Source organism: Bufo gargarizans, chromosome 10 (genome assembly GCF_014858855.1).
Source record: "Bufo gargarizans isolate SCDJY-AF-19 chromosome 10, ASM1485885v1, whole genome shotgun sequence".
NCBI classification, from domain to species: domain Eukaryota; kingdom Metazoa; phylum Chordata; class Amphibia; order Anura; family Bufonidae; genus Bufo; species Bufo gargarizans.
This window is the reverse complement of record NC_058089.1, coordinates 19,489,072-19,512,861: the sequence shown is the minus strand read 5'-3', so window position 1 is coordinate 19,512,861 and position 23,790 is coordinate 19,489,072. Positions and strand designations below refer to the sequence as shown.

Below are 23,790 nucleotides of genomic sequence, written 5' to 3'. Positions count from 1 at the left end.
CACGACCGCGTGTGTTTTGCAGTCTGTATTTTGTGGATCCATGATTCTGTTTTTCTGTTCATTGTGCATCTGTAGTTATTCTGCATCTGTTCCTCATGGCCGCAAAAAAAAGTCAATTTTACTTCCGTTTTTGTGATCCGCAGATGTGGGAAATTGTCATAATTGTCATTGGCCTTCTGTGACGTTTCACAACAATAGATCTGAAAAAATGGATAACGGATGCTATCTGTGTGGCATCCATTTTTCTCGCCCATTTTCCTTGGGGGACACAGACCTTGGGTATAGCTCAGCTCCCTAGGAGGCGTGACACTAAGTAAAACTGTTAAGCCCCTCCTCCATCAGCTATACCCTCAGCCTGGAGATAGAGGCTACCAGTTTTTTAGCTTAGTGTCCAAGGAGGCAAGACACTCCCTGCTACTGCAGGGCTGTTTTCTCCTTGTTATTTTTACTTTTCCTTCTAATTTTGTTATTTTATTTTTCCTAGGGATACCAGAGACGCATTAGACCTCTCTGCTCTCCCGGGGTTGAGCTGCGCCAGTGCCAACTTATCTGCACTGCTGCCTCCCCCACAGAAGCAATAGGAGGATCTGGGCAGCAATGGCTCCCCTACATCCCGCCAGCTAGGGGGTCGCCCGCACGCCAAGCCCCTCTCCCAGCTTCCTGCCACTGCGGTGCCAGTGGCTGAAGGGGCGACCCTGCTGGAAAGGACTGAGGGTGAAGACGTCGGACGGTGAGATGGCTATTCCAGCCCATACCCCGTCCCTATCTGCAGCATCTACCCCTCTGGGTAAGGGGGGCACCCGTGGTCGCTCATTCTGAGCGCTCATCTGCAGGTACAATGCAGCACAGCAGCATCCTCAGCACCCCCACGCCGTTCCCCCCACGCTGCTATCTTTCTCCCCCCCTCCCCCTCACTCGGGGGCTGACTCCATTTTTCTCTTCTCCCTCTCTCCCTTCCCGCCGCCGCCCGCTCCGTTCCGAGAACGGGGGCGGGGCTTAGCGGTTTCGACAGCAGGGGGCGTGGCTTACGCGTGCGCGTCATTTTGGGGGCGGAGCTACGTTCTCCTTCACAGGAGACATTTCAAGCGCTGGAGGGGGCGGAGCTTGTTCCCCGCGCTTTCTGCTGAGGTTTCCCGCGCTTCCTCACTCCTGACAGGAAGCTGGGACACGGTGGGGGACTCTAACCTCCTGTGTACATCGCTCGGCTTCTGTGGGCGCTATCTGCTGCTCTCTGCTGCTCACTGCTGTTCACTGCTTCTCTGCTGCTGCTGATCTGGGCCATCTCTACTCCTGACGTTCTTCTGAGGCACTGGTAGGACAGTTAACCCTCTCCTAACCTTCCTGGTCATAGCTGCTATAACCCTTTGTGGTCTCTATATTAGAGTACAACCACACTTCAGCATGTCAGATCCCACGGGTGCCCCCAAACCCTGGTACCATGCCTGTACCGCCTGTAAGGAACTTTTTCCGCGTGGGCAATCTGAGCCGCATTGCCTTGCATGTCAGGCCCCGGTGCAGGGCCCGCTTCCCGCTGCGCCCCCCGGTGCCTCTGAACCCCCTGACTGGGCTAGGTCTCTGTCTCAGGCGGTGGAAAGCCTTACACACGTAGTGGGCCGTCTCGTGGATAGACCGCCTCTCCCGCAGGCTGCCACAACCCCTGTCGCACCCGCTGGGACTACCGTTTCTGCCGCCCCCACTGGTTCCCTGCCTCCCAGCGAATCTTCCAGGGCCCGGCATACTCAGAAACGTTCAAGGGTTGAGCGCACATCTTCTCCAGATGCTTCGCTCTCTCCGCCATGCGTGCAAGCTCAGTCAAGTCTATCCTCTCAAAGGGATACGCTTTCTGAGGGAGAACTGGCGGATTCGGACGTGGACATGGACTCAGAGCTTCCATCCAAATTGGCGTCCGCGGTGGGGCATCTTATCACTTTTCCGTGATACCTTTCAGCTACACGATGACCCCCCCCAGCTCTGAACAGGCCGGCGTGTCCTTTCTCCGCCCCAAACAGGCCTCCAAGGTTTTTCCCATACACGCTGATTTTTCTTCTGTGGTATCCAAGGCTTGGACTCGGCCTAACGTCCGCTTTATTACACCCAAAAAGCTGGACATTTGTTATCCCTTTCCAGCGGATTCTGTGACCACGTGGACATCCCCGCCTAAGGTTGATCCTCCCGTGGCTCGCCTGTCCAAAAGCACTACTATTCCTGTACAGGACGGATCTTCCCTCCAGTCTGTTGAGGACCGTCGTACGGAATCCCTCTCCAAGGCCATATTTACTGCCTCTGGTTCGGCCCTTAGACCGGTCTTTGCCTCCGCCTGGGTTGGCAAAGCGGTCTCTGAATGGGGTTTGCAACTGGAACGGGAGTTAGGGTCGGACGTCCCTGTTCAGGACCTCCGTTCCTTAGCCCAACTAATTGTTCAGGCCGGAAAATTCGTCTGTGAGGCCTCCCTTGATGCGGGTGCCCTCATTGCCCGTTCCTCTGCCCTGGCAGTTTCTGTCAGGAGGGAACTCTGGCTGAAGGTTTGGGCGGCGGACGCCGCTTCCAAACGCTCTTTGGCCGGCCTACCATTCACGGGTTCCCGCCTGTTCGGAACCCGTCTGGACGAACTTATATCAGAGGCCACGGGTGGGAAGAGTACTCACCTCCCCCAGTCCAGGCCAAAGGGCGCCCCCCGTGGTTGCGCTGGTTCGTCCCGTTTTCGGTCCTTTCGCAAGCCCACCGGGTCTAGACCCGCGGCCAGTTCTTCTTCCTCTGGCCCAGCCCAGGATAGACGCAAGAAGCCGTTTTTTCGGACGCAACCTACCTGGCGCAAGTCCCAGCCTGCACGGGCTCCCACAGGCCAGCAGCCCTCTGCCTGAAGGTGCCCCCCCACCCACCCGGGTGGGGGGCCGCCTTCTCCTATTCAGGAACGTATGGCGGGCCCACATCTCAGACGCATGGGCGCTCGAGATTGTATCTTGCGGATACAAAATCGAGTTTGCGTCCATTCCGCCAGACCGTTTCTTCCGATCCCGTCCTCCGCGAGATCCCGTACGAGCGGCCGCCTTCTTCGCGGCCATTCACTCTCTAATGGACAAGGGTGTCGTCGCCCCCGTGCTTCAAAGGTTCAGGGGGTTCTACTCGAACCTCCTTGTGGTTCCCAAGAAGGAAGGCTCAGTGCGTCCGATCTTGGACCTAAAACGCCTGAACCGTTTTCTCCGACTGCAGAGATTCCGGATGGAGTCTCTCAGGTCCGCAGTGGCCTCCCTGGAAAGAGGAGATTTCATGGCCTCAAGCGACTTCCAGGATGCATACCTCCACGTTCCGGTTGCTCCATGTCATCACCGCTTCCTGCTCTTCGCGGTGGGGGACGATCACTTCCAATTCGTCGCCCTTCCCTTTGGTCTGGCGACGGCTCCTCGAGTGTTCACCAAGGTCCTGGCCCCTGTCTTGGCCCTTCTACGTTCAAGAAGTGTTTTTCTTCTCCCATACTTGGACGACATCCTGGTCAAGGCACCCTCCTTCTCTCAGACATCCGGCAGTGTGGGACTCACTCTGGAGACCCTGATGCGGTTCGGTTGGATTATCAACCACCCCAAATCTTCCCTTACCCCCTCCAGACGGCTGATCTTCCTGGGGATGCTCCTGGATACAGAGTTGGCGGAGGTCCGCCTTCCGTCGGACAAGCGTCTGGCCCTTCGCGGGTCAGTTCGCAGTCTCCTCCGTCATCACCGCCCTTCCCTCAGATCCAGCATGCGGTTGTTGGGAAAGATGGTTGCCTGTTTCGAAGCGGTGCCGTTCGCACAATTCCGATCCCGCACCTTTCAGAGGGCAATTCTGTCGGCCTGGGACAAATCACAGAGGAGTCTGGACAGGACCTTTCTTCTGCCTCCCCTGGCTCGGGCTTCCCTCGGCTGGTGGTTGCATATGCCTCTAAGGGGGAAGTCCTTCCTTCCACTGAACTGGCTGGTGATTACCACCGATGCCAGCTTACGGGGGTGGGGGGGTGGGGGGGTTTCCCTCCCCGGTCCGTCCAGGGCGTTTGGTCTCTATCGGAGTCCAGACTTCCAATCAATATTCTGGAACTGAGGGCGATTCTTCTGTCCCTCAGACACTGGACCCATCTGCTGAGGGGCCACCCTGTTCGGATCCAATCGGACAATGCCACGGCTGTGGCATACATAAACCATCAGGGAGGCACTCGCAGCGATGCAAGAGGTGACCCTCATTCTCCTCTGGGCGGAGACGCACGTGCCGGCCTTATCTGCGATTTACATCCCGGGGGTGGACAACTGGGCGGCGGATTTCCTCAGCCGGTCCACCATCAACCCGGGAGAATGGTCCCTGCACCCAGAGGTGTTCGAAGCCCTTTGTCTTCGCTGGGGTCGCCCCGACGTGGACCTCATGGCCTCCAAATTCAACCACAAGGTCCCCCTATACCTGGCCAGGGCACGGGACCCGAAGGCATACGGCGCCGACGCACTCGTCCTTCAGTGGCGCGAATTCTTCCTTCTGTACGTCTTTCCTCCTTTTCCCCTCCTGCCACGGGTTCTTCGGAGGATCGCGGCAGAGGGCGTCCCCGCGATTCTAATCGCCCCGGATTGGCCCCGCCGGTCTTGGTACGCCGACCTAATGTTGCTGTTGGCAGACGCACCGTGGCCACTGCCCTCCAGGGAAGACCTTCTCTCTCAGGGACCGATCTTCCACGAGCATTTAGGCTCGCTAGGTTTGACGGCGTGGCTATTGAGACCGCCGTCTTAACGCGGCGGGGTTTCTCCGCGGACGTAGTCCGCACCATGATCCGTGCTCGTAAGCCCGTATCCTCTAGGATCTACTATCGGGTTTGGAGGTCCTATCTGGGGTTCTGTGAGTCCCGGAGCATCCCACCTCTCCGGTTTTCTCTTCCCACAATCCTGTCCTTCCTCCAGTCGGGTCTGGACCTGGGGCTGTGCCTCAGTTCTCTGAAGGGTCAGATTTCGGCGCTGTCTATTCTTCTCCAGCGTCCCCTGGCCCCTCTAGGGCCAATTAAGACCTTCTTACAAGGGGTGGCTCACTCTGTTCCGCCGTACCGCCCTCCAGTTCCTTCCTGGGACCTGAATGTGGTGCTCTCGGCGCTCCAATCAGCCCCCTTCGAGCCTTTACGGGAGGTCTCCCTTCGCCTTCTGTCCTGCAAGGTCATCTTTCTTGTGGCCATCACGTCTCTCCGACGGGTGTCGGAGTTAGCGGCTCTTTCTTGCTCCGAACCTTTCCTGATCTTCCACCGGGATAAGGTTGTGCTTCGGCCTGTCCCGACTTTCCTGCCAAAGGTGGTCTCCGCCTTTCACATCAATGAGGACATCGTCCTTCCGTCGCTCTGTCCCTCTCCTTCCCACCCCAGAGAACGGGGACTGCACCGTCTGGATGTGGTCAGGGCGTTGAGGATTTACTTGGAGGTCACCGGGTCCTTTCGGCGCACGGACTCCCTGTTTGTGGTTCCGGAGGGTTCGCGCAAAGGGTTGGCGGTCTCCAAGGTGGCTATTGCCCGTTTCATTAAACTGGCGGTGTCTGAGGCTTATCGAGCCAAGGGCAGACCTCCGCCTTTCGGCGTCACTGCTCATTCCACCAGAGCAGTCGGAGCTTCCTGGGCGCAGAGGCATCGGGCCTCGGCTGAACAGTTGTGCAAAGCAGCCACTTGGTCCTCTCTGCACACTTTCACAAAGTTCTATAGAGTGCATACGCATGCATCAGCGGATGCTGCTTTGGGCCGCCTGGTTTTGCAGGCAGCGGTTTCCTGATGCTCTGGTGGTGTTCCGCCTTGGGTTTGTGGTCCCTCCCTTCTTGGACTGCTCTTGAACGTCCCAAGGTCTGTGTCCCCCAAGGAAAATGGGCGAGAAAAGGAGATTTTTGTATAACTTACCAGTTAAATCTCTTTCTCGCTCTTCCTTGGGGGACACAGCACCCACCCTTCTGTGTTTGGTTACAGGGTTATGGTCTGGCGCCCCGTTGGGTTGCTGGCTGGTTGTTTCCGTTATTGGTTGTTATCCTTTCACTACTTGGACACGCAACTGGTAGCCTCTATCTCCAGGCTGAGGGTATAGCTGATGGAGGAGGGGCTTAACAGTTTTACTTAGTGTCACGCCTCCTAGGGAGCTGAGCTATACCCAAGGTCTGTGTCCCCCAAGGAAGAGCGAGAAAGAGATTTAACTGGTAAGTTATACAAAAATCTCCTTTTTTTGTGTGGCCTGTGGAATGGACATACCGTATGCTGGCCGCATTTTTTTGCGGACCCGTTGAGTCTGCATCCAATCTGCAATAAATGCGGATCGGATGCGGACAAAAAATGGGGTTGTAGTGGACATCGAATTTGCGATACCCAATCGATACTTTTGTACCGGTATCTATTCGATACCGGGACTTGACATTTACCGATACTAGGCTGCGCTACTGCGCAGCATAGTATCAGGGAACATGGTGCACACTGCTCTCAGCACGCTCTATGTTCTCATCAGCAGCACAGGGGAGAAAGAGTCCCTCCCCCCCCCCCCCCCCTGTGCCGCTGCTGCCAATAAGAAAAGAGAGGGGCTGTGGACACTGCGCCACCAATAATAACTCACCTGTTTATACAAATATAGGCGGCGGCAGAATCGCATACACGGCACCTGACCTCTATGACAGCGGCCTGTCATAAAGGTTGGGTGCCAGCTATGTGATTTTGCCGCCGGCACCCACCTCCTGTATTTGTATTAAAAGGTTACTTGTCTTCATTGGTGGCGCAGTCCCCCCTTCCCCAGTATTATAATCATTGGTGGCAGTGGCCACAGGGTCCCCTCCCCCCTCCTCATTGGTGGTGCAGTGGCAGTTGTGATTGGAGCCCCAGCAGTGTAATCCTGGGGCTCTGATCGGTTACCATGGCAGCCAGGACGCTACTGAAGCCCTGGCTGCCATAGTCAGCTCCCTGCTGCTGTGTGTACTGTGCACAGGACAGCAGGGAGATGTATGAGGTCCTATTCACCCTAATAGAGCTCTATCAGGGTGAATAGGACAAGGGATGAAAAGATTTGAGGTTCTAGCCCCTAAGGTAGGGAAATAGTTATTAAATAAAAAGTAAAAAAAAAAAGTTTAAAAAGCAAACAAACACCAAAATATTGTTTAAATCACCCCACTTCCCAATTTTACATAAAAAAATACATAAAATATACAAAAAATAAACATATTACATATCACCATGCCCCAAAAAAGTCTCTGCGGTGAATGCCGTAAAAAATAAATAAAAAAAATCGCGATTCGCCATATTTAAAAAAAATATTTTTTTGTCACCTTGTCCCCCCCAAAAATAGGATCAGACTGTTTGATTATGGGCCTGACTTTTCATAAAATGTGGAATGCACGCTGCTTTTTTGGTGTTTATTTTTTTTTATTTTTACTTTTTTTTCCTGCGTGGTATCGAATAGTATTGAGTATTTCAATACTTTTTTATGGTATCGAAATTGAATCATAATTTTGATATCGGAACAACCCTAACAAAAAATATAGCCATGTGACTGGAATGAGAGCTGAGCTTGTCTGTCCAGGTTGAGCCACGTCTGGACATGCAACACACACACATTAGCAGTTCAGTCGGGTGGAAGTACTGTAAGGGCTCATGCACATGACCGTATGGCTTTTTCAGTGTTTTGCGATCCGTTTTTTATGGATCCGTTGTTCCGTTTTTTGTTTCCTTTCCGTTTTTCCGTATGCCATATACAGTATACAGTAATTACATGGAAAAAATTAGGCTGGGCATAACATTTTCAATAGTTCCGCAAAAAACGGAACAGATACGGAAAACATACGGATGCATTTCTGTATGTGTTCTGTTCATTTTTTGTGGACCCATTGACTTGAATAGAGCCAAGTACCGTGATTTACGGACAAGAATAGGACATCTTTTCACGGTACGGAAATACTGAAACAGAATGCACATGGAGACACTTAAGTTTTTTTTGTTGAACCATTGAAATGAATAGCTCAGTATATGTACTGCATACTCCACTAAAAAAAACAGCCAGTATACTGAACGCAAAATACTGACGTGTGCATGAGCCCTAAGTGACATGATGGCAAGTGCAGTACAGTGCGGGACTACAAAGAAAGTGGGGGATTTGGAGCTTCGTTCCATAATTACATTTGTTACAAAGACAGAAAAGAAGCCTAAAAGGATGATTGCTGTATATAATGATGTACCATCCTAATACCAAGTAAAATTTTGGGCCAAGCAGTTTAAATGGGGCAGGGGATCAATTGAAGATGACCCCCGTTCAGGGAGACCAGTGAAAGTGTCTTCAGAGGAAATGTGCCATAATGAATTGGGCATTTCAGCTGGCACAGTTTCCAGCATCATTCATGATGTTTTAATGATGTCAAAGGTCAGTTTCCAGTGGGTGCCACGAATGTTGATGCCTGAGCAAAAAACTAGTTGCCAGCAATTAAGGCAAGAAAATTTAGACATGCTTAGAGAAAATCCAGGAGACTTCCACCACCATACTCCTCAGACCAAACAAGAGTCCATGCAATGGAAGCACAAGAGGTAATTTAACTCCAAAGATATTTTGTGTGCAACAATCAGCTGGAAAGATCATGACAACACCTCTGCTTTAACAATGAAAGCATTACGTGAGGCAATCAAAGAGAAAGGCCATGGGAAGTGACCGGCAGGTGTGCTGCGACAAGTCTCGGAAGTCACAAGTTGCCGACAATGACCCTAAGCACACGGCCAAGACAACACAGGAGGGACTTAGGGACAACTCTGTGAATGTCCTTGAGTGGCCCAGCCTGAGTCCTGATGTGAACCCAATCCAGCATCTCTGGAGAGACCTAAAAATGGCTGTCCACCGACGGTCCCCATCCAATCTGACAGAGCTTGAGAGGATCTGCAGAGAAGAATGGTAGAAAATCCCCAAATCCAGGTGTGCAAACCTTGTGGAATCATCCCCAAGAAGACTGGAGGCTGGAATCACTGCCAAAGAGGCTTCAACTAAGTCCTGGGTAAAGGAGCTGAAGACTTATGTCAATGTCAGATTTTTATTTTATTTTATTTTATTTTATTTTATTTTATTTTTTTCCCCTGTTTCAATAAATTAGCAAAGATTTCAAACCTTCTGCTTTCACTTTCTCATTATGGGGTAATGAGTGCAGAATGATTGGAGAAATGTATTTATTTTATTTTGGCAAAAAGGCACAACATAACAAAATGTGCAAAAAAGAGGAGGGATGCAAGGACTTTCTGAATGCACTGTGCTTATACAGCAGTGACAAACTTGCTTGATTCATGTAAATTCTCAGAAATGTCTGGTATCTGTGACTGTCATATCATACTGCTCTGTAAATGTGCGGCAGTCTTCTGTGAGTTGTGCGTTTCTTCGCCATTACCATGATTACGGGCAGAGGTGTGCGCCGAGAGATAAAAGCCGCTTTTCTCTGCACCAGGATCCTCTCTTAGTATGCGCAGTCACGTGTTCCCCTACTGTTCTAGTGTACATAAGGAAATTGATCATCGGTCTTGGGATGCTTTACCATTGAGAAGTGTCTTTTGTAAAATGACCCATCTGTGTTTCCATAGAAACCAGTGGCTGACATACAGTTCCCTCTTGTACTTGCCGGCTGAAATATTGGAGATGGGCGGTAAGAAAGCAGTCTTGCGGCTTGACTGACAGCTGGAGAGTTCTGCTTCACTGTCTGTGGTGAGGTCGGCTTTAATATCCTCCATGACTAGTCTGTAAAACGTATCCCTCTGTCATATGCACGTCTGCCTACAGGGTATGTGAGGGTATAACGTCTCCCGCTGTTCATACAATACATGGATAGAATTATTCTCTACAAAGCTGCTCATACACTGTTCACTTTTTTTAAATTTATTTTACAATCTTTTGCAGTCCTTTTATATTCCATGTAAATTGCATTTAAAGGGAACCTGTCAGTGCAGTCTGCAAGCGGCAAGCTGTAAAGCCGAGGAGATTGATATGTAAGTTTTATGGGAAATGGTTCAGTAAAACTTGTGATTTATTCATGTAAGACTGCACTTTCTATGCGTCATAAGGGCGGCCTGATCCCTGATGGACAGCCCTATTAGTCTGGCATGTACAGTTAGCTGTCAGTCACTGATAGGACGACCCACATGGCTCCTAAGCATAGGAGAAGAGATTTAAAGGAATAAATTGCAAGTTGTTTCCTTATAAAATGATGGGTTCGCTTTAAAACAGACAATCTATGAATGTCTGGGAGATGTGAGTCTTACCTCTGGGACCTGCACCCTGTGTAGAATGAAAGGAGAGGTGGCAGCAAATTGTGCAGCTTTCTCAATTTTTTTTATTTTTTATAAAATTTTATTATTGATGGTACAAAAACTGTCAAGCACCAAAGTAAACGGAGAGAGTCACACACATGCATATCTACCTCTCCATTCATTCTTGCCTGGATGTGGGAGCCCCTGTGGGACCTGAATCTCATTTATGTGGCATGCTTGTGATAGACTTGTGTGTATACAGCAGCCAATCAGAGGTGGCAGAGAGCAGCAACCTGAACCAATCATGAGCCAGAGACTACCTCAGGCTCCCTGTATACAGTGTTTGGGCTCATACACACAAACGTAATTTTTGCCTGTTATGTTTTATTGCAGCCCATATGCGGAACCATTCATTTCAATGGGGCAGCAAAAATTGGAATGGACTCCCTGTGCATTCAGTTTCCGTATGTCTGCAAGTCCGTTCCGCAAGAAAATAGAACATGTCCTATTCTTGTCCGGATAGGCATTATTACAACGGATCCGCAAAAAACGCAGATGCAATACAGATGTCGAAAGGGTGCTGCAGATCACCCAACGAACGAGCAAGACGCTTTTTCATCGGGCGAAGTGATCAGAGGTGTGGACAATCATTCCCGGGCACCGGATCGTGATATCTAAATAGCAATCTGCTGCACAGGAGCAATGATTATGTATGGGGATGGCATTAGCGATCCCTCCTCATACTGTGGAGGTGATCACTGCATGTAAATGCAATGCTTCACCTCCACTTAAAGGATAACTGTCACATTTAGACCCTTATTTCAATTTTCATATATGTAGTTACTAATAACATGATATTCCAGAATCGGTTACTATTAGACTGACTTACCCCATATTTAATAAGATTCCAGACATCCCAACCTGCAAAAACTCATTTCAGGGAGGTGCACTTCTCGATTCCGGGAGGTTTTCTTTTTTTTTTCTTTCACAAACTTTTTATTACATTATCCAAACATATGCAGTATCTGTACACTTTGCTCTATGGTGTGAAGGACTGGGCTCATTACCCTGCCCCAAATTATCATATTTATGTATATCATTAAAGGGATTCTGTCACCACCTATAAGCCCTGTGAGCTAAACGTATGCTCATGTCCAGGGTAGCATTCTGATTTCTACACTTGATCTTAGCCAGAAGGCCGAGAAGCGATGCATTCTGATTTCTAAGGTGGCCTTATAAATGCTATTTGTGGCTTTATTCTGCGGATAAACAGGTTTTACTATCCTGTCAATCATTGAATTAAGGTGCCCAAGCAGGGGAGGTCTGTGGATGCATGGTGCCCGGCCGCACGCATCGCCGTTCGTGCCCAGCACCGCCTTCTACTCCTCAGTGCCGCCTCTCCCTCCCTCCCCCTCCTCCCGCTTTGATATCCTGCGCGTGCGCACAGGCTCAGCCTGATGCGCAGTTGCGGACTGCTGGCATCGGCTTCTTCTTGCACTGTGCGCACACCCCGAGAAGGGGACACTGCTACAGATTGCCGGAAAGGTTTACTGCGAGTAAACCTTCCCGGGATGTATTGTTTCAGATGCGGGCGTCAGGGAGCCGCTATCTAATAGTGAGAGACTCCCTGAACGTCCGGGAGACTTGAGATCCCTGAGATTCAGCCCTTAGCAACCAGTCTGTGTAAAACTGAAATTTCACTATTCGGTTAAGATGACCGCCACTGCCCTCACCCTGAGGCTAATCCCACCTGCCTTCAGTAGCCAGTAACAATAGCCCCCCAAAAGTGTCAGTAACCAGAGCCCTCCCCCCTAAAGGGTTAATCTCCTGCAGCACAAAGGGGTCCTCTTACCACATGTTGCTTTCATTTATACACTGAGCAGATGGCGGATCTCCCTTCCCTGGTCTGCGCTGCACCAACACTGCACTCTCCAAGTCTGCTGAGTGAGGGAGCGTCTGCCAAGCGCAGGGACAGGGAGAAGTGCACACAGCCCAGGCACTGTTATCAGCTGCTGGGGAGGACCTGGCTTTAATCATTTACTTACAGTCCCTGTCTGTCAGTAATGTGAGCCTGCACGCTGCGTGCTCCATCCTTCAACAGATAGACGGACCATGCCTAGCAACCCTTTTTTAAGCAGAGGTAAAAGTAGGTAGTACAGGGAACAAAAATGTGGAATTAAGGGGTAATTGAATACACAGTGAAAAGTTGAAGTAGGGCCACCAAGGTGATATTAATCACCACAATCCAATACTCCAAAATCTGCTCATGTAAATGGAGCTTTCTGTTCCGTTCTGGACACATCACTGCAGAGGTCATGGATTGGCTGGCAACGGTGATGTGGATGACGTCACACTTCTGGTCTGGCGGAGAGGGAGGTGCATGTGAGCATGAGGCTCCAACAAGGTGAATAGTTGTCTTTGTTTTGTTTTTTCCCAGTCCATGCGTGGCTACCCCGTAATTTCTTATTTATTAATTTTTTCTTTTGTTAGGCTGTGTTCACACATTAAAAATGCATTATGGATTTTGCAGCAATTCTCACAAAATTATGCTATGAGAGGGTTGCATGATGAAATGCAGTTCAAACACCAGTTCCCAGAAAATTTAGTACATTTGAAGATAAAGAGCAGGTGATAAAAATGCTTATTTATATGCCGTGAATGCAAGATTGCTAAAGGATATATGGCAGACAGCATGCTGGGCCGTGAAACCTTCAGAAATGGCACCGTCTGAAAACTGACTGCAACCTGAAGTAGCTGACCTTTTACATTGCGCTCACGAGCCTGCCAGAAACTGTAGCAGATATCACATGATTCCTCATCCCTCAGAGTGGGTGAGGAACAATGCTGCGTTTCCCTGTTTGGAGGGTATATATTTTGGGATCTGAGCCGTATAATTTAGTGTGAAGGACCGGGTTGGATCCCATCCTGTAAGGTCAGGAGAGCTGGCTTTGGGAATCTTCTTCCCGATCACACACGGTAGGATCTGATCCTATCCTCGCTCCATCAGTTGTAATAAGCCCATGTCCAGTAATTCATGTAAAAGGGGCTCTGCAAATCGAGGTACAAAGCATACAACATAAAGTGTACATTACTGTCTAGGTCTCCATATGTAGTAAAATATAATTGTAAAGTCTTTGTGCACACGACCGTTGCTGTGTTATTTGTTTTTAACATATTTTTATTTAGGTCAAAAGAAAGCATTTATAAAAGATAAACCTGGCATACATCATCGTAATTATTTCCAGTACAAAATAAAGTACATAAATTGAACAAATCTGTACTGTACAATTTCTCCCCTATAAAGGTTACCCATGAATCCAATGTTTATCTAGGTCTACAGAGTCTACATTTAGCTTCCTCCTCTTGCTGTTTATGCATTTATTTTTAAATATTATACATTTATTTATTTTTATTTTTTGCGGTTCGCAAATAGCGGATCTGCAAAACACGCGTGCCGGATGTGTGTTCTGCATTTTGCAGAACAATGCGTCCTGTCCTCTATGGTACTGTCCTATCCTCATCCGTAATGCGAACATATTTTTTTGCGGGTGCCATGGAGCACATATACAGATGCAGACAATACATGGTCTTCTGTCTCCCATCTTTTGCGGTCCCTTTGAAGTGAATGGATCTGCATCCGACCTGCAAAAAATGCCGATCAGGTGCTGACAAAAAAACATGGGCATGTGCATGAGGCCTAAAGCTGATTAGTAATGTCTGACTACACCCAGGGCTGAGGAGTCAGTCCATTTTCAATACAGACTGAGTTAGTAGGATAAAAAAAAAATATATATATTGCATGATGGTAATAAAAAGCCTGATGATTTCACTACAGTAAATTAGTTTTTACTAATTATTATACATGAACCATTTATGGAGGGGTCTGCCTACAGAATCTACAGCCCTGCCTGCACTAGTTAACAACAAAGGCTCGTACCACAGCATAAAATAGCATGTGCCTATACTTTACCACCCAGTAGGAAGTAAATTCCCCTTCCAGTACATGTGTGCATTATTTATGTGCATAACCCTAACATATGAAGAATGGTCACGATCTATATGAATACTGGAGAGTCCAGACCACTGTGGTCAGGCCTGCACGGGAAATGCTCCTGGTGTATAAGCGTCTACAGGGACCCCAAGCTGTGGGAAATTATCCCTTAGCTGATAAAACACTTATCTGTAGCCAGTGTTTCAGTCATATGAATTTCCTTTTGAGATGTAAATAGGAATTTTAATTTCTGAACGCTACACTACCAGAGAAGCAGTCAGATAGATTAACAACAACTTGTTAGAAAGGGGCAAAATGCAGACGTCATTATCTGTATTGGACTGCTCAGCATAACCTCTTACCATTCAGCGCCCAGGTACAGTATAGTCAGCGTCCTCGCCGTTCATCCTTCTTTATAATTATAATCCATTAACCTAGTACATGAGAGCTCCCCTGCCATTCTGCAAATAGCGCCAACTGGCAGCATTTGATAAGGCTTTTTGGAGACAGCAGATCCCACGAACTTGACAACAGGAACATTTTAATACTTCAGACTTAAACTGAAAACCCAATACAGCTCTGTTACTCAAGTCAGACGCGTTCAGCTCAATTATACATGAAGAAGGAACAAGACGTGAAGTGCACAATCAGGTGGATAAATGGCTCCGACATTACTCCGGCAGCGGGTGATTCACTGCGTTACACATCACCTCTCATGTGCTTCTGCCTCTTCATTACATTGATGCCATTCCACTGAATGACGTTTTTATTGGTAAATGACAACCGTGTTAAGAAGGGGGGAAAAAACTATTAAAAGATAGGACCTGGTGCACAATGTGGCCATTTTTGGGAGTCTGTTTATCTGACAGTATTAATGAAAAAGCAAGAAAGTCCTCCAAATTGAAATGTGTCCCCACAGCCAGGAAGCGATTCTATAGCATTTTCTGAATGCACACTATGCTTTGTGGTTGTAGAACGTATTAACATCACCTGGATCTGAAATAAATTAAAAGGCAGAATAAATGTAGCCAACTTAGCCAAGTATGTATGACTGGAGTGGGTTTACTGGTGCCTGCCGTTTCTGACAATTTATTTATTTTCCTACTAAGTTCTTCTATATAGTTTATGCTTTTGTGGCTGGTAAACAAACCCTTTTTAAGAACTGGACACCCCAGGCGTCATCTACCCTTTAGGCCTTATTCAGATTGAGTATGTTGTACTAGAATGTGGATAGTAGGACACGTTAAAGAGTAACTTTTATAATAATTTTAATATGTTGTCCCTAATCCCCTGAATAACATTTTCTGATATACTTTATTAATTTTGTATTTTTACTGTACTTTTATATCCCTAAAGCGCACCATTCAGTGTGCGCTTAAAACTCTGTTCTCCCTACACTGCTGACAGCTCAGCGGTGTACGAGTACTCATTGCTGCTCCTGCCCGTGCTCCCCGGACAATTACTAACTCTTGGCATAGTACATGGGTACCCTGTACCCAGAGGTCGCGCTACATTTTTTTCTGGAAGAGTAAAAATGCTCCTCTTACCATTTTTTGGAGGAGTGCGAAAGTTACAGTAATTCAAATAGTTAAGGGCCTACATAACATTAAGGGGTTGCTATTTATGCAGGGAAACCATTACTAGTACTCTAAAACGGTCTTCCATGCATAAATGGCAAATTTGGGGGGTCGGCACCACTGAGGTCACTGTTGCTCTGAGGGGTCGGCACCACTGAGGTCACTGTTGCAGTGATTTTATGAGGTTTAAAGGGTTTGTCCTAAGATCGATCTTTATCACCTGTCGTTAAAGAGGACCCCTCACCTCTCTGGATTTGTCTGTTTCGGAAACTACTTGCACCCCCCCATGTAATAACAATCCTGGAGCATCTATTCTTATGACTTTATGTTGCACCATTCCTCTTATTTCTGCTATTTGTTATGAATGACTTGCTAGCAGTTTGCAGTGAAGGTCCAGATGGGGGTGCCACTGCACAGCCTGATATTATGCAATCAGTTCTGTCAACTGGTAACTCCCCGCTTGACTTTTATTGCAGACTACTAGCAATTTGTTCATAAGTTCTAGTAGGAATAATAGAGGAATGGTACAATATAGAGTCACAAGAATTGATTCCCCAGAATTGTTATTGCATGGGAAATGCAAGTCGTTACTAAAACGGACATGTCCCCTTCAAGTACATGATCGCTGGGGGCCCCACCTTGGTTACCGTGTTGTCTGGGTCAAGTATGGATAGGTAAATAGTGTTGATCTTGGGACAATCCCTTAATTTTTTGCTGCTTTTTCTGTGCCACTGGTCATTGGGGTTTGCCATCCATCACGTGGGCCAGACATGTTACCCCCAGGCAGAACAGTACCAGCCATGACAGTTCTCTTAGCTTAGCGGAGCAGGCACAGGCAGGTTGAGCGCTCCTGCCCGCACTCCCTGCGCTGCTGCCTCATTCATAAAATGACTACTCAGTACACCGCTGAGCTGTCAGCGGTGTAGGGAGAACAGAGTTTTAAGCGTACACTGAATAAAAAATGTATAAAGTATATGAGAAACATTTTATTTAGGGGATTAGGGACAACATATATTTTTTATTTATTATTAATTATTCTTATTAAAGTTCAGTTAATCTTTAAGGCTGGTTTATATGCTCCAATGTAACAGCCGTTTGTCGGAAAGGAAGCGTTCCTTCCCAACAGTCGGCTGCTCGTTCAGTGAAAGAGACCGCGCATTCACATGCAGTGATCTCCACAGTATGAGGATGAGGGATGGCTATTGCGATTGCTCGTCCCCATACAGAATCATTGTTTTTGGGCAGCAGATCGCTGTTTAGACTGCATGATCTGCTGCTCAGAAGCCATGATTGGTGGTGCCTGCACCCGTTGAGTGAGTGTTTTGCTCCTTCATTGGGTGATCGGCGGCACATTTACATGGGCAGATTGTCGGGAATGAGAGTTTGCAGGAACGTTAATTCTCGATAATCATGTGTGTGAATGTTTTCTGCAGTGGTAAAGATAAGAGAGTCCTTTTAATAGTCCCACCGTGGGGAAATTCAGACTGTTACAGCTGCACTGAGAGCACAAAAACGTCAAAATAAAGGCCTTACAATGACTGTAGGGTACAGATACAAAGCAAAAAATAAGGGATATAGATATCAAGCAGATGAGCCTCTGTCTGTCTATCTAATTATCTATATATATATATCTCTATCGCTCTGTTTATCTATCCAATCTGTCTGTCTATCCGATCTATCTGTTCTGACACTTTCCACCCTAGCTGCTGGGGCTTGGCATAGTCCGTATGGGATGCCTCTTCCAGTTTCTCAGCCGTCTGGCTTTATCGTCCGTGTTTCCTGCTTCAGCCTAGATGAGGATTTGTATTGTAGGGTCTGGTTTTCTGTTAGTCCTTAGTGATGCCATTAATAAGCTGGGCTTCTTCACACCACAACATTTGTCAGCGTTTTTGAAACTCTTATAAAAGCTCCATGAGTTTCAGGCATTTTTCAGTCACTTATCTATGTAGGACTGAGGGGGTTGATCACGCTTTGCACAGATGCTTATAGAAGTGTGACTTTCATTTCTGAGGCCATTGATTTGCTGTGTTCTGAATGTTCTATGAACTATCAGTGAAGGCTAAATGGAAGTAAACAGGTCCTTTTCCAACGACCTTACCTTGCTCCCAGTTAATGGCGTACATGTTGAAAGCTTTAAACAATGACAGTAAACGTTAATAGACACCTGTAATGGTTACATTAAAAGCAATTATATGAACAGGTCTGCAGTTTGTCCATTTGTATTTCTTTTTTATATTGCTGCATTTTATGCTTTATTCTCAGAAATTGCCTTTGTGCTGAGATGCAGCCAGCAAACTGCTTGACTCTGTTTCTATTATGACTTTATATCACAGGTCTTTCCATAGCCTCATCTCTCTCCATATCATGCCTGGCAGTCTCTCCACAAATGGCATTTTTAGCAATAAAGCTTTGTAGTGTTTGAATGCAGGGTGCTATAATATGTCTTGTTTGACTTTCAGAAACTTGTAGTGGAGCAGCTTAGGAAGAATCTCATAGTGAAGCAGGAACTCCCGGACAACAAACTTCTTATCCAGCCTCTGCTTCAGCTAGAAAGCAGACCGCCAACACCACAAGTGCAGCAGCAGCCACATCAGATACAGCTACAGCATCTCCAACCACAGCCAGTGTCACAGGCATCTACATCACCTCTTCCAGGCCTGAGTGGCACACAGGTGAGTGATTAGCCGTGCAAGGTTAAATGGGACATCTCATCACACACACTTTAAATTAGTTAGCTGCTAAACTGATTTTGCCAAGGGAAACCGTACATGTAAGGTATTCGGATGAATAGAAGGCCATGTAATACAGGGGACAGACCCAGTCCTCTTCCAAAAGGCCCCTTTACACTGCTGGATAGAGCAGATGATTGCCTGGAAGGAAGTATTCCTTCCCGGCAATCGTCTGCTCATCAGTGAAGGAGACCGCTGCATTTCCATGCAGTAATCCTCTCCACAGTATGCAATATTCATGCTGTCTAATCAGCACCTTGATAGGCCACACCTGTGAGGTGGGATGGATTATCTTGGCAAAGAAGTGCTCACTAACACAGACTTAGGCCCCATGCACACGGCCGTGTGCGGGCCGTGGAACCGCGGCCTGGATCCCTCCTGAGAGCAGGAGCGCACGGCGTCACTGGTTGCTATGACGCCGTGCGCTCCCTGCTGCCGCCGCAATACAGTAATACACTGGTATGATCTATACCAGTGTATTACTGTTCTGTGCCGGCAGCAGGGAGCGCACGGCGTCATAGCAACCAGTGAATTTTTGTTCAGTGTATAAATAAATATAGTTAACTATAACCACTTTTCCACACACATTACAAAACTACGAGTGGTGTAAAAATGCAAAAAGTCGCAATAATTTTGAGCCAGTGAGTGCAAAAATTTGCAATAGCCCTAGTTTGCAACTTTTTGAAGGCAGAATTCTGGAGTGAAAGAATGATAAATCAGGCCCTTAATATTCAATCCCAAAATGTAAAAGGGACATTTATGAAGCCCTATATGCCATAATTGTGGCATAAAAACTGTGCACATTATGGCCCAGGGCATGTGTTTGCCATAATTTGCGACTTTTTGAGCTTCTCCACACTTTTCAGAAGTTCTGATGAGCATGTCTTTGCATAGCCGCCGCATTTACTATAATTTATTATTATTTTTTATTTTTTTTTACTTTTATTGATACAAATAATAAACTGTATAAACAGTCATACAATTTAAGAAACAATCAGTACAGCAATTTGTGTATCTAACAATCCACAGTACACTGTTGCACACATCCTGCAGTATCAGTAGACAGCAGTATGCTTAAAGATAATAGTACATGTTAAGTAGGATGAGCAGAGGGATTATGGGCAATTGACCAGACCTGGCGCATTCACGGGACGGAGTACATAGTGTGGGGAGATCTGCACCAAATACCCCAGACACTGTCAAACTTCTGAGGTCTATTTCGATGTCTATGTACCACAGAAATGTAGGGTAAGATCTGAAATATTTGTGTTTTCCACATGCTTAATGTTGGCACATTTGGACCGTACCATCTCGAAGCTATACGTTTACGTGCCTGGAATTTACTGTAACTTTTGCCGGAAAGTGGCGGAAGTTATAGCTAAAGTCTACGCCAGCCTCTGCCTGGCGTAGACTTCAGTTTCTGGCGCACAGCAGGGCAGGGATGCGCCTGATTTTGTTAAGAGGCTTCTGCCCCTTAACAAATCGGGCGCATCTCATGTCAGCGCAGGAAGATCAAGACCTGCGGATGGATCTGCCAGTCTTGATATCTGTCCCAATATGTACATATTTTATATTTTCAAAATAATAACCACCCCCTTTAAAACTCCTGATAATCAGTGTATCTCATTTAAAATAAATAATGATAATTGCAACAGAATTTTTCTGCACTTAAAAAAAAAAAAAAAAAGGGCTGTCCAGCTGTTTCAAGGCATTAGTACTGTTTTGAGTCCCATGTCTCCATGACCATTCTATACACGTACATTGTTTGATATGCAACTTATACAATAAATACACATTCAACTATAAGAGATAAATAACAAAAGCAGCTCCTTGGAGAAGTTGGGTGGGAAAGAAAGCATGAATGGCTGTTCTCAAGGCTGTAATCTCAGATCAATATATTCATGCTTTCTAGCCCAAATATGTGATCAATTGTCATGTTGTGCGAAAAATCCTTTTGTATGCCAAGCACTACTGAGGCATCTCATCTAAAAGTACCGTCTTATTATAGTTATTACAAATCTCTATGGTGACAAGATATAGAGAATTGATTGGACCATCTTAGGGTACTTTCACACTGTTTGATTCCGGCAGGCAGTTCCGTTGCCTGAACTGCCTGCCTGATCAGGCAAACTGTATGCAAACTCATATCATTTTTTTTCTGACTGATCAGTCAGAAAAATGCATTGCAATATAGGATCAGTTTTTCCGGTGTCATCAGTTAAAACGGATCAGGTATATATATATATTTTTTTCACATTTTTAAAGGTCTGCGCATCCGTCAATGTGGCAATAAAAAAAATGTTCCGTTTTTTTGGCATGCTGCGGTATTATCTCCGTCCTGAAAAGTCAAAAAGACTGAACTGAAGACCTCCTGATGCATCCTGAACGGATTGCTCTCCATTCACAATGCATGGGGATAGAGCCCCTAGGACGGAACTCAATGCCGGAAAAGAAAAATGCTAGTGTGAAAATACCCTTAACTCTTATACATGTCAGGTGTTAGACATATGAACAGTTTGATCTACAGGAAAAAAAATAAAAATAACCAGTAAATTTGTGTTGTAGCCAAAGGGACCATGCCCAAAGTACTGCCGCCTTTATGGACCCTGTCCGGTGAACTTGTAATGGGTCTGACTCTGTATCATGGAGCCGCCATATGGTACCTCTAAGAAGCAGTGCTCCCAAGGGAGAATACCTCCGTAATACTGCATGAGATGGGGCATGCCACACACTATGTAGATATCGTACAGACCCACATCAATCTATAGGCAACATATTACAGACCTATACAACATAGATCCATAATATGTCTGTGTGCCTGAGCTAGGCTACTTTCACACTAGCGTTTTTTTGCCGTCATTGATCTGCAAAAACGCTTCCGTTACAATAATACAACCGCATGCATCCATCATGAATGCATCCGGTTGTATTATGTCTTCTATAGCCATGACGGATCAGTCTTGAACACCATCGAAAGTCAATGGGGGACAGATCTGTTGTGAAAACGTATCCGTCCCTATTGACTTACATTGTGTGTCAGGACGGATCCGTCTAACTCCGCATCGTCAGGCGGACAGCAAAACACTGCAGGCAGCGTTTTGGTGTCCGCCTCCAGAGTGGAATGGTGACTGAACTGATGCATTCTGAGCGGATCCTTTTCCATTCAGAATGCATTAGGACAAAACTGATCCGTTTTGGACCGCTTGTGAGAGCCTTGAACGGATCTCAGAAACAGAAAGCCAAAACGCTATTGTGAAAGTAGCCTTAGTTGATAACTTTTTTCATTGCATCAATGAACTCACTAATGGTGGAAAGTTACACCCACTAAAATGATTGTTGTTAGCCTGACTCCTGTGGACCAAACACGCCTGGGGTCCATTGTCACGTGTGAATGGACCCTAATGCCCTCCTTGCCTGGCCCGTGAGTTTTGGTGGGCGGCAGTCTCTTGGCAGGTTTGCTGTTGTGCCTTGTTCTTTCCATTTGGTTATGATAGATTTGATGGTGCTCCTGGGGATCATCAAAGATTTTGATATTTTTTTCAAAACCTAACCCGACTTGTACTTCTCAACAACATTGTCCCTTACTTGTTTGGAGAGTTCCTTGGTCTTCATGGCAGTGTTTGGTTAGTGATGCCTCTTGCTTAGTTGTTGCAGCCTTTGGGGCCTTTCAAAAAAGGTGTGTGTATATGTAATGACAGATGACAGTGACACAGATTGCACACAGGTGACATCATTTCACTAATAATGTGACTTCTGGAGGTAATTGTTTGCACCAGAGCTTTTTATGGGCTTCCTAACAAAGGGGGTGAATACATACTCACATGCCAATTTTCTGTTTTCTGTTTCTCATTTCACTTCATCAACTTAGACTATTGTATTCAGATCCATCCCATAAAATTCTGATTTAATAAAACATTGAACTTCAGGCTGTAATGTAGCAAAACACGAAAAAATTCAAGGGGGTGAATACTTTTGCAAGGCACTGTATGTACCAGCATGGGAGGATGCTTCACTTCAGTGCCATGTTCTCGTCACTGTTTATCAGAGACCGCTCTGTACTGTGAGTAGTGGCGGTGCCTGGAACTGCAGTCGCGTGACAGGGCTGCCCTGGGCTGTAATACCAGACACTGCTGGTACTAAAACTACTAAGCTGTGCCATGTGAACAATGAAACTGATGCAGTGCCCCGTCTTTACATTGGATGATTGGCATGTGTGCAAAGAGTTTGACTCCCACCAATCCTAAGGCTAGACTATCAGTTATGTAGTCCTGTGGAATGAGTGGGGACATTCTCACTAAAAGGGGCTGTGCAGAGATTTATATTGATGACTTTGAAGAGGAGGCAAGGCTCGAAGTGAGTCCCTCTCCCTGTTCATTACACTGCGCTTCGTCTCGGAAGTGCAGTGTAATGATGAGTATTCACTGGAATAGAGCAAGTGCTTGTCATTACACTACGTCAGCGCTCCGTAGAAGACGACACGTAGTGTAAGCGCAGCCTCCTTGTCAAACAGCTGATCGGCGGGGGTGCTGGTTGTCAAACCCCTGCCAGTCGGATATTGATGACCTATACTGAGGATAGGTCATCGATATAAATCGCTGCACAACCCCTTTAACACTGTAATGTTACCTCAGTCCAGTGTATGTACTGTATAGCATTGTTGAAACCATCTTGCAGCGGTTACAGCAGACCACTTTTCTGTATTAACCTTTTTGTTTCCACACCTGAACCCACTTCTTTGCTTTCTCCCAAAAGACTGTGGCCACAGCCTCTATGATCACGGCAAAGACTCTACCTCTTGTGTTGAAAGCTGCAGCAGCATCCATGCCCACTTCTGTTATGGGGCAGAGACCAACCATTGCCATGTTGACTGCCATCAACAGCCAGAAAGCAGTCATAGGCTCCGATACACACAGCGGTGCAGTAAACCTGCAGACATCTAATAAGGTCACCAGTCAGGGAACAGAGACCTTTCAGATAGTGGCGAAAAATGCTGTTACTCTGGTAAGTCTTTGTGCACATTACATTGAATTACAATTCTCGGGCGACAGCATTGTTCCGAAATCCTAATACTGTAGGTTGTCAATTTTGTATAGCAGGTCCAAGCAACGACGTCTCAGCATATAAAAGTTCCCCAGTTCATCCCACCCCCACGGCTTACTCCTCGTCCAACCTTTCTTCCACAAGTGAGTAAAGTGATTTTTGGGATTTAACTGTATTTCCGTTTATTTGATAATGTGAAGAAACCTGTATTTATACATACACGTAAGTGTG

The 23,790-nt window shown here is 46.8% G+C and overlaps 1 protein-coding gene across 7 annotated transcripts in view; it reads left to right on the top strand.

The window, feature by feature from the left end:
• Positions 1-23,790, top strand: part of PHF21A (PHD finger protein 21A) — a 141,817-nt gene that overhangs the window by 82,971 nt on the left and 35,056 nt on the right. For 5 of the 7 annotated variants that reach the window (XM_044270548.1, XM_044270547.1, XM_044270546.1 and 2 more), the window contains exons 5-7: positions 18,250-18,462; positions 23,272-23,520; positions 23,613-23,702. In XM_044270548.1, coding sequence (XP_044126483.1) covers positions 18,250-18,462; positions 23,272-23,520; positions 23,613-23,702 — 552 coding nt within the window. The remainder of the gene's footprint in view (positions 1-18,249; positions 18,463-23,271; positions 23,521-23,612; positions 23,703-23,790) is intronic. The other 2 variants (XM_044270545.1, XM_044270543.1) reach the window with 1 other exon arrangement.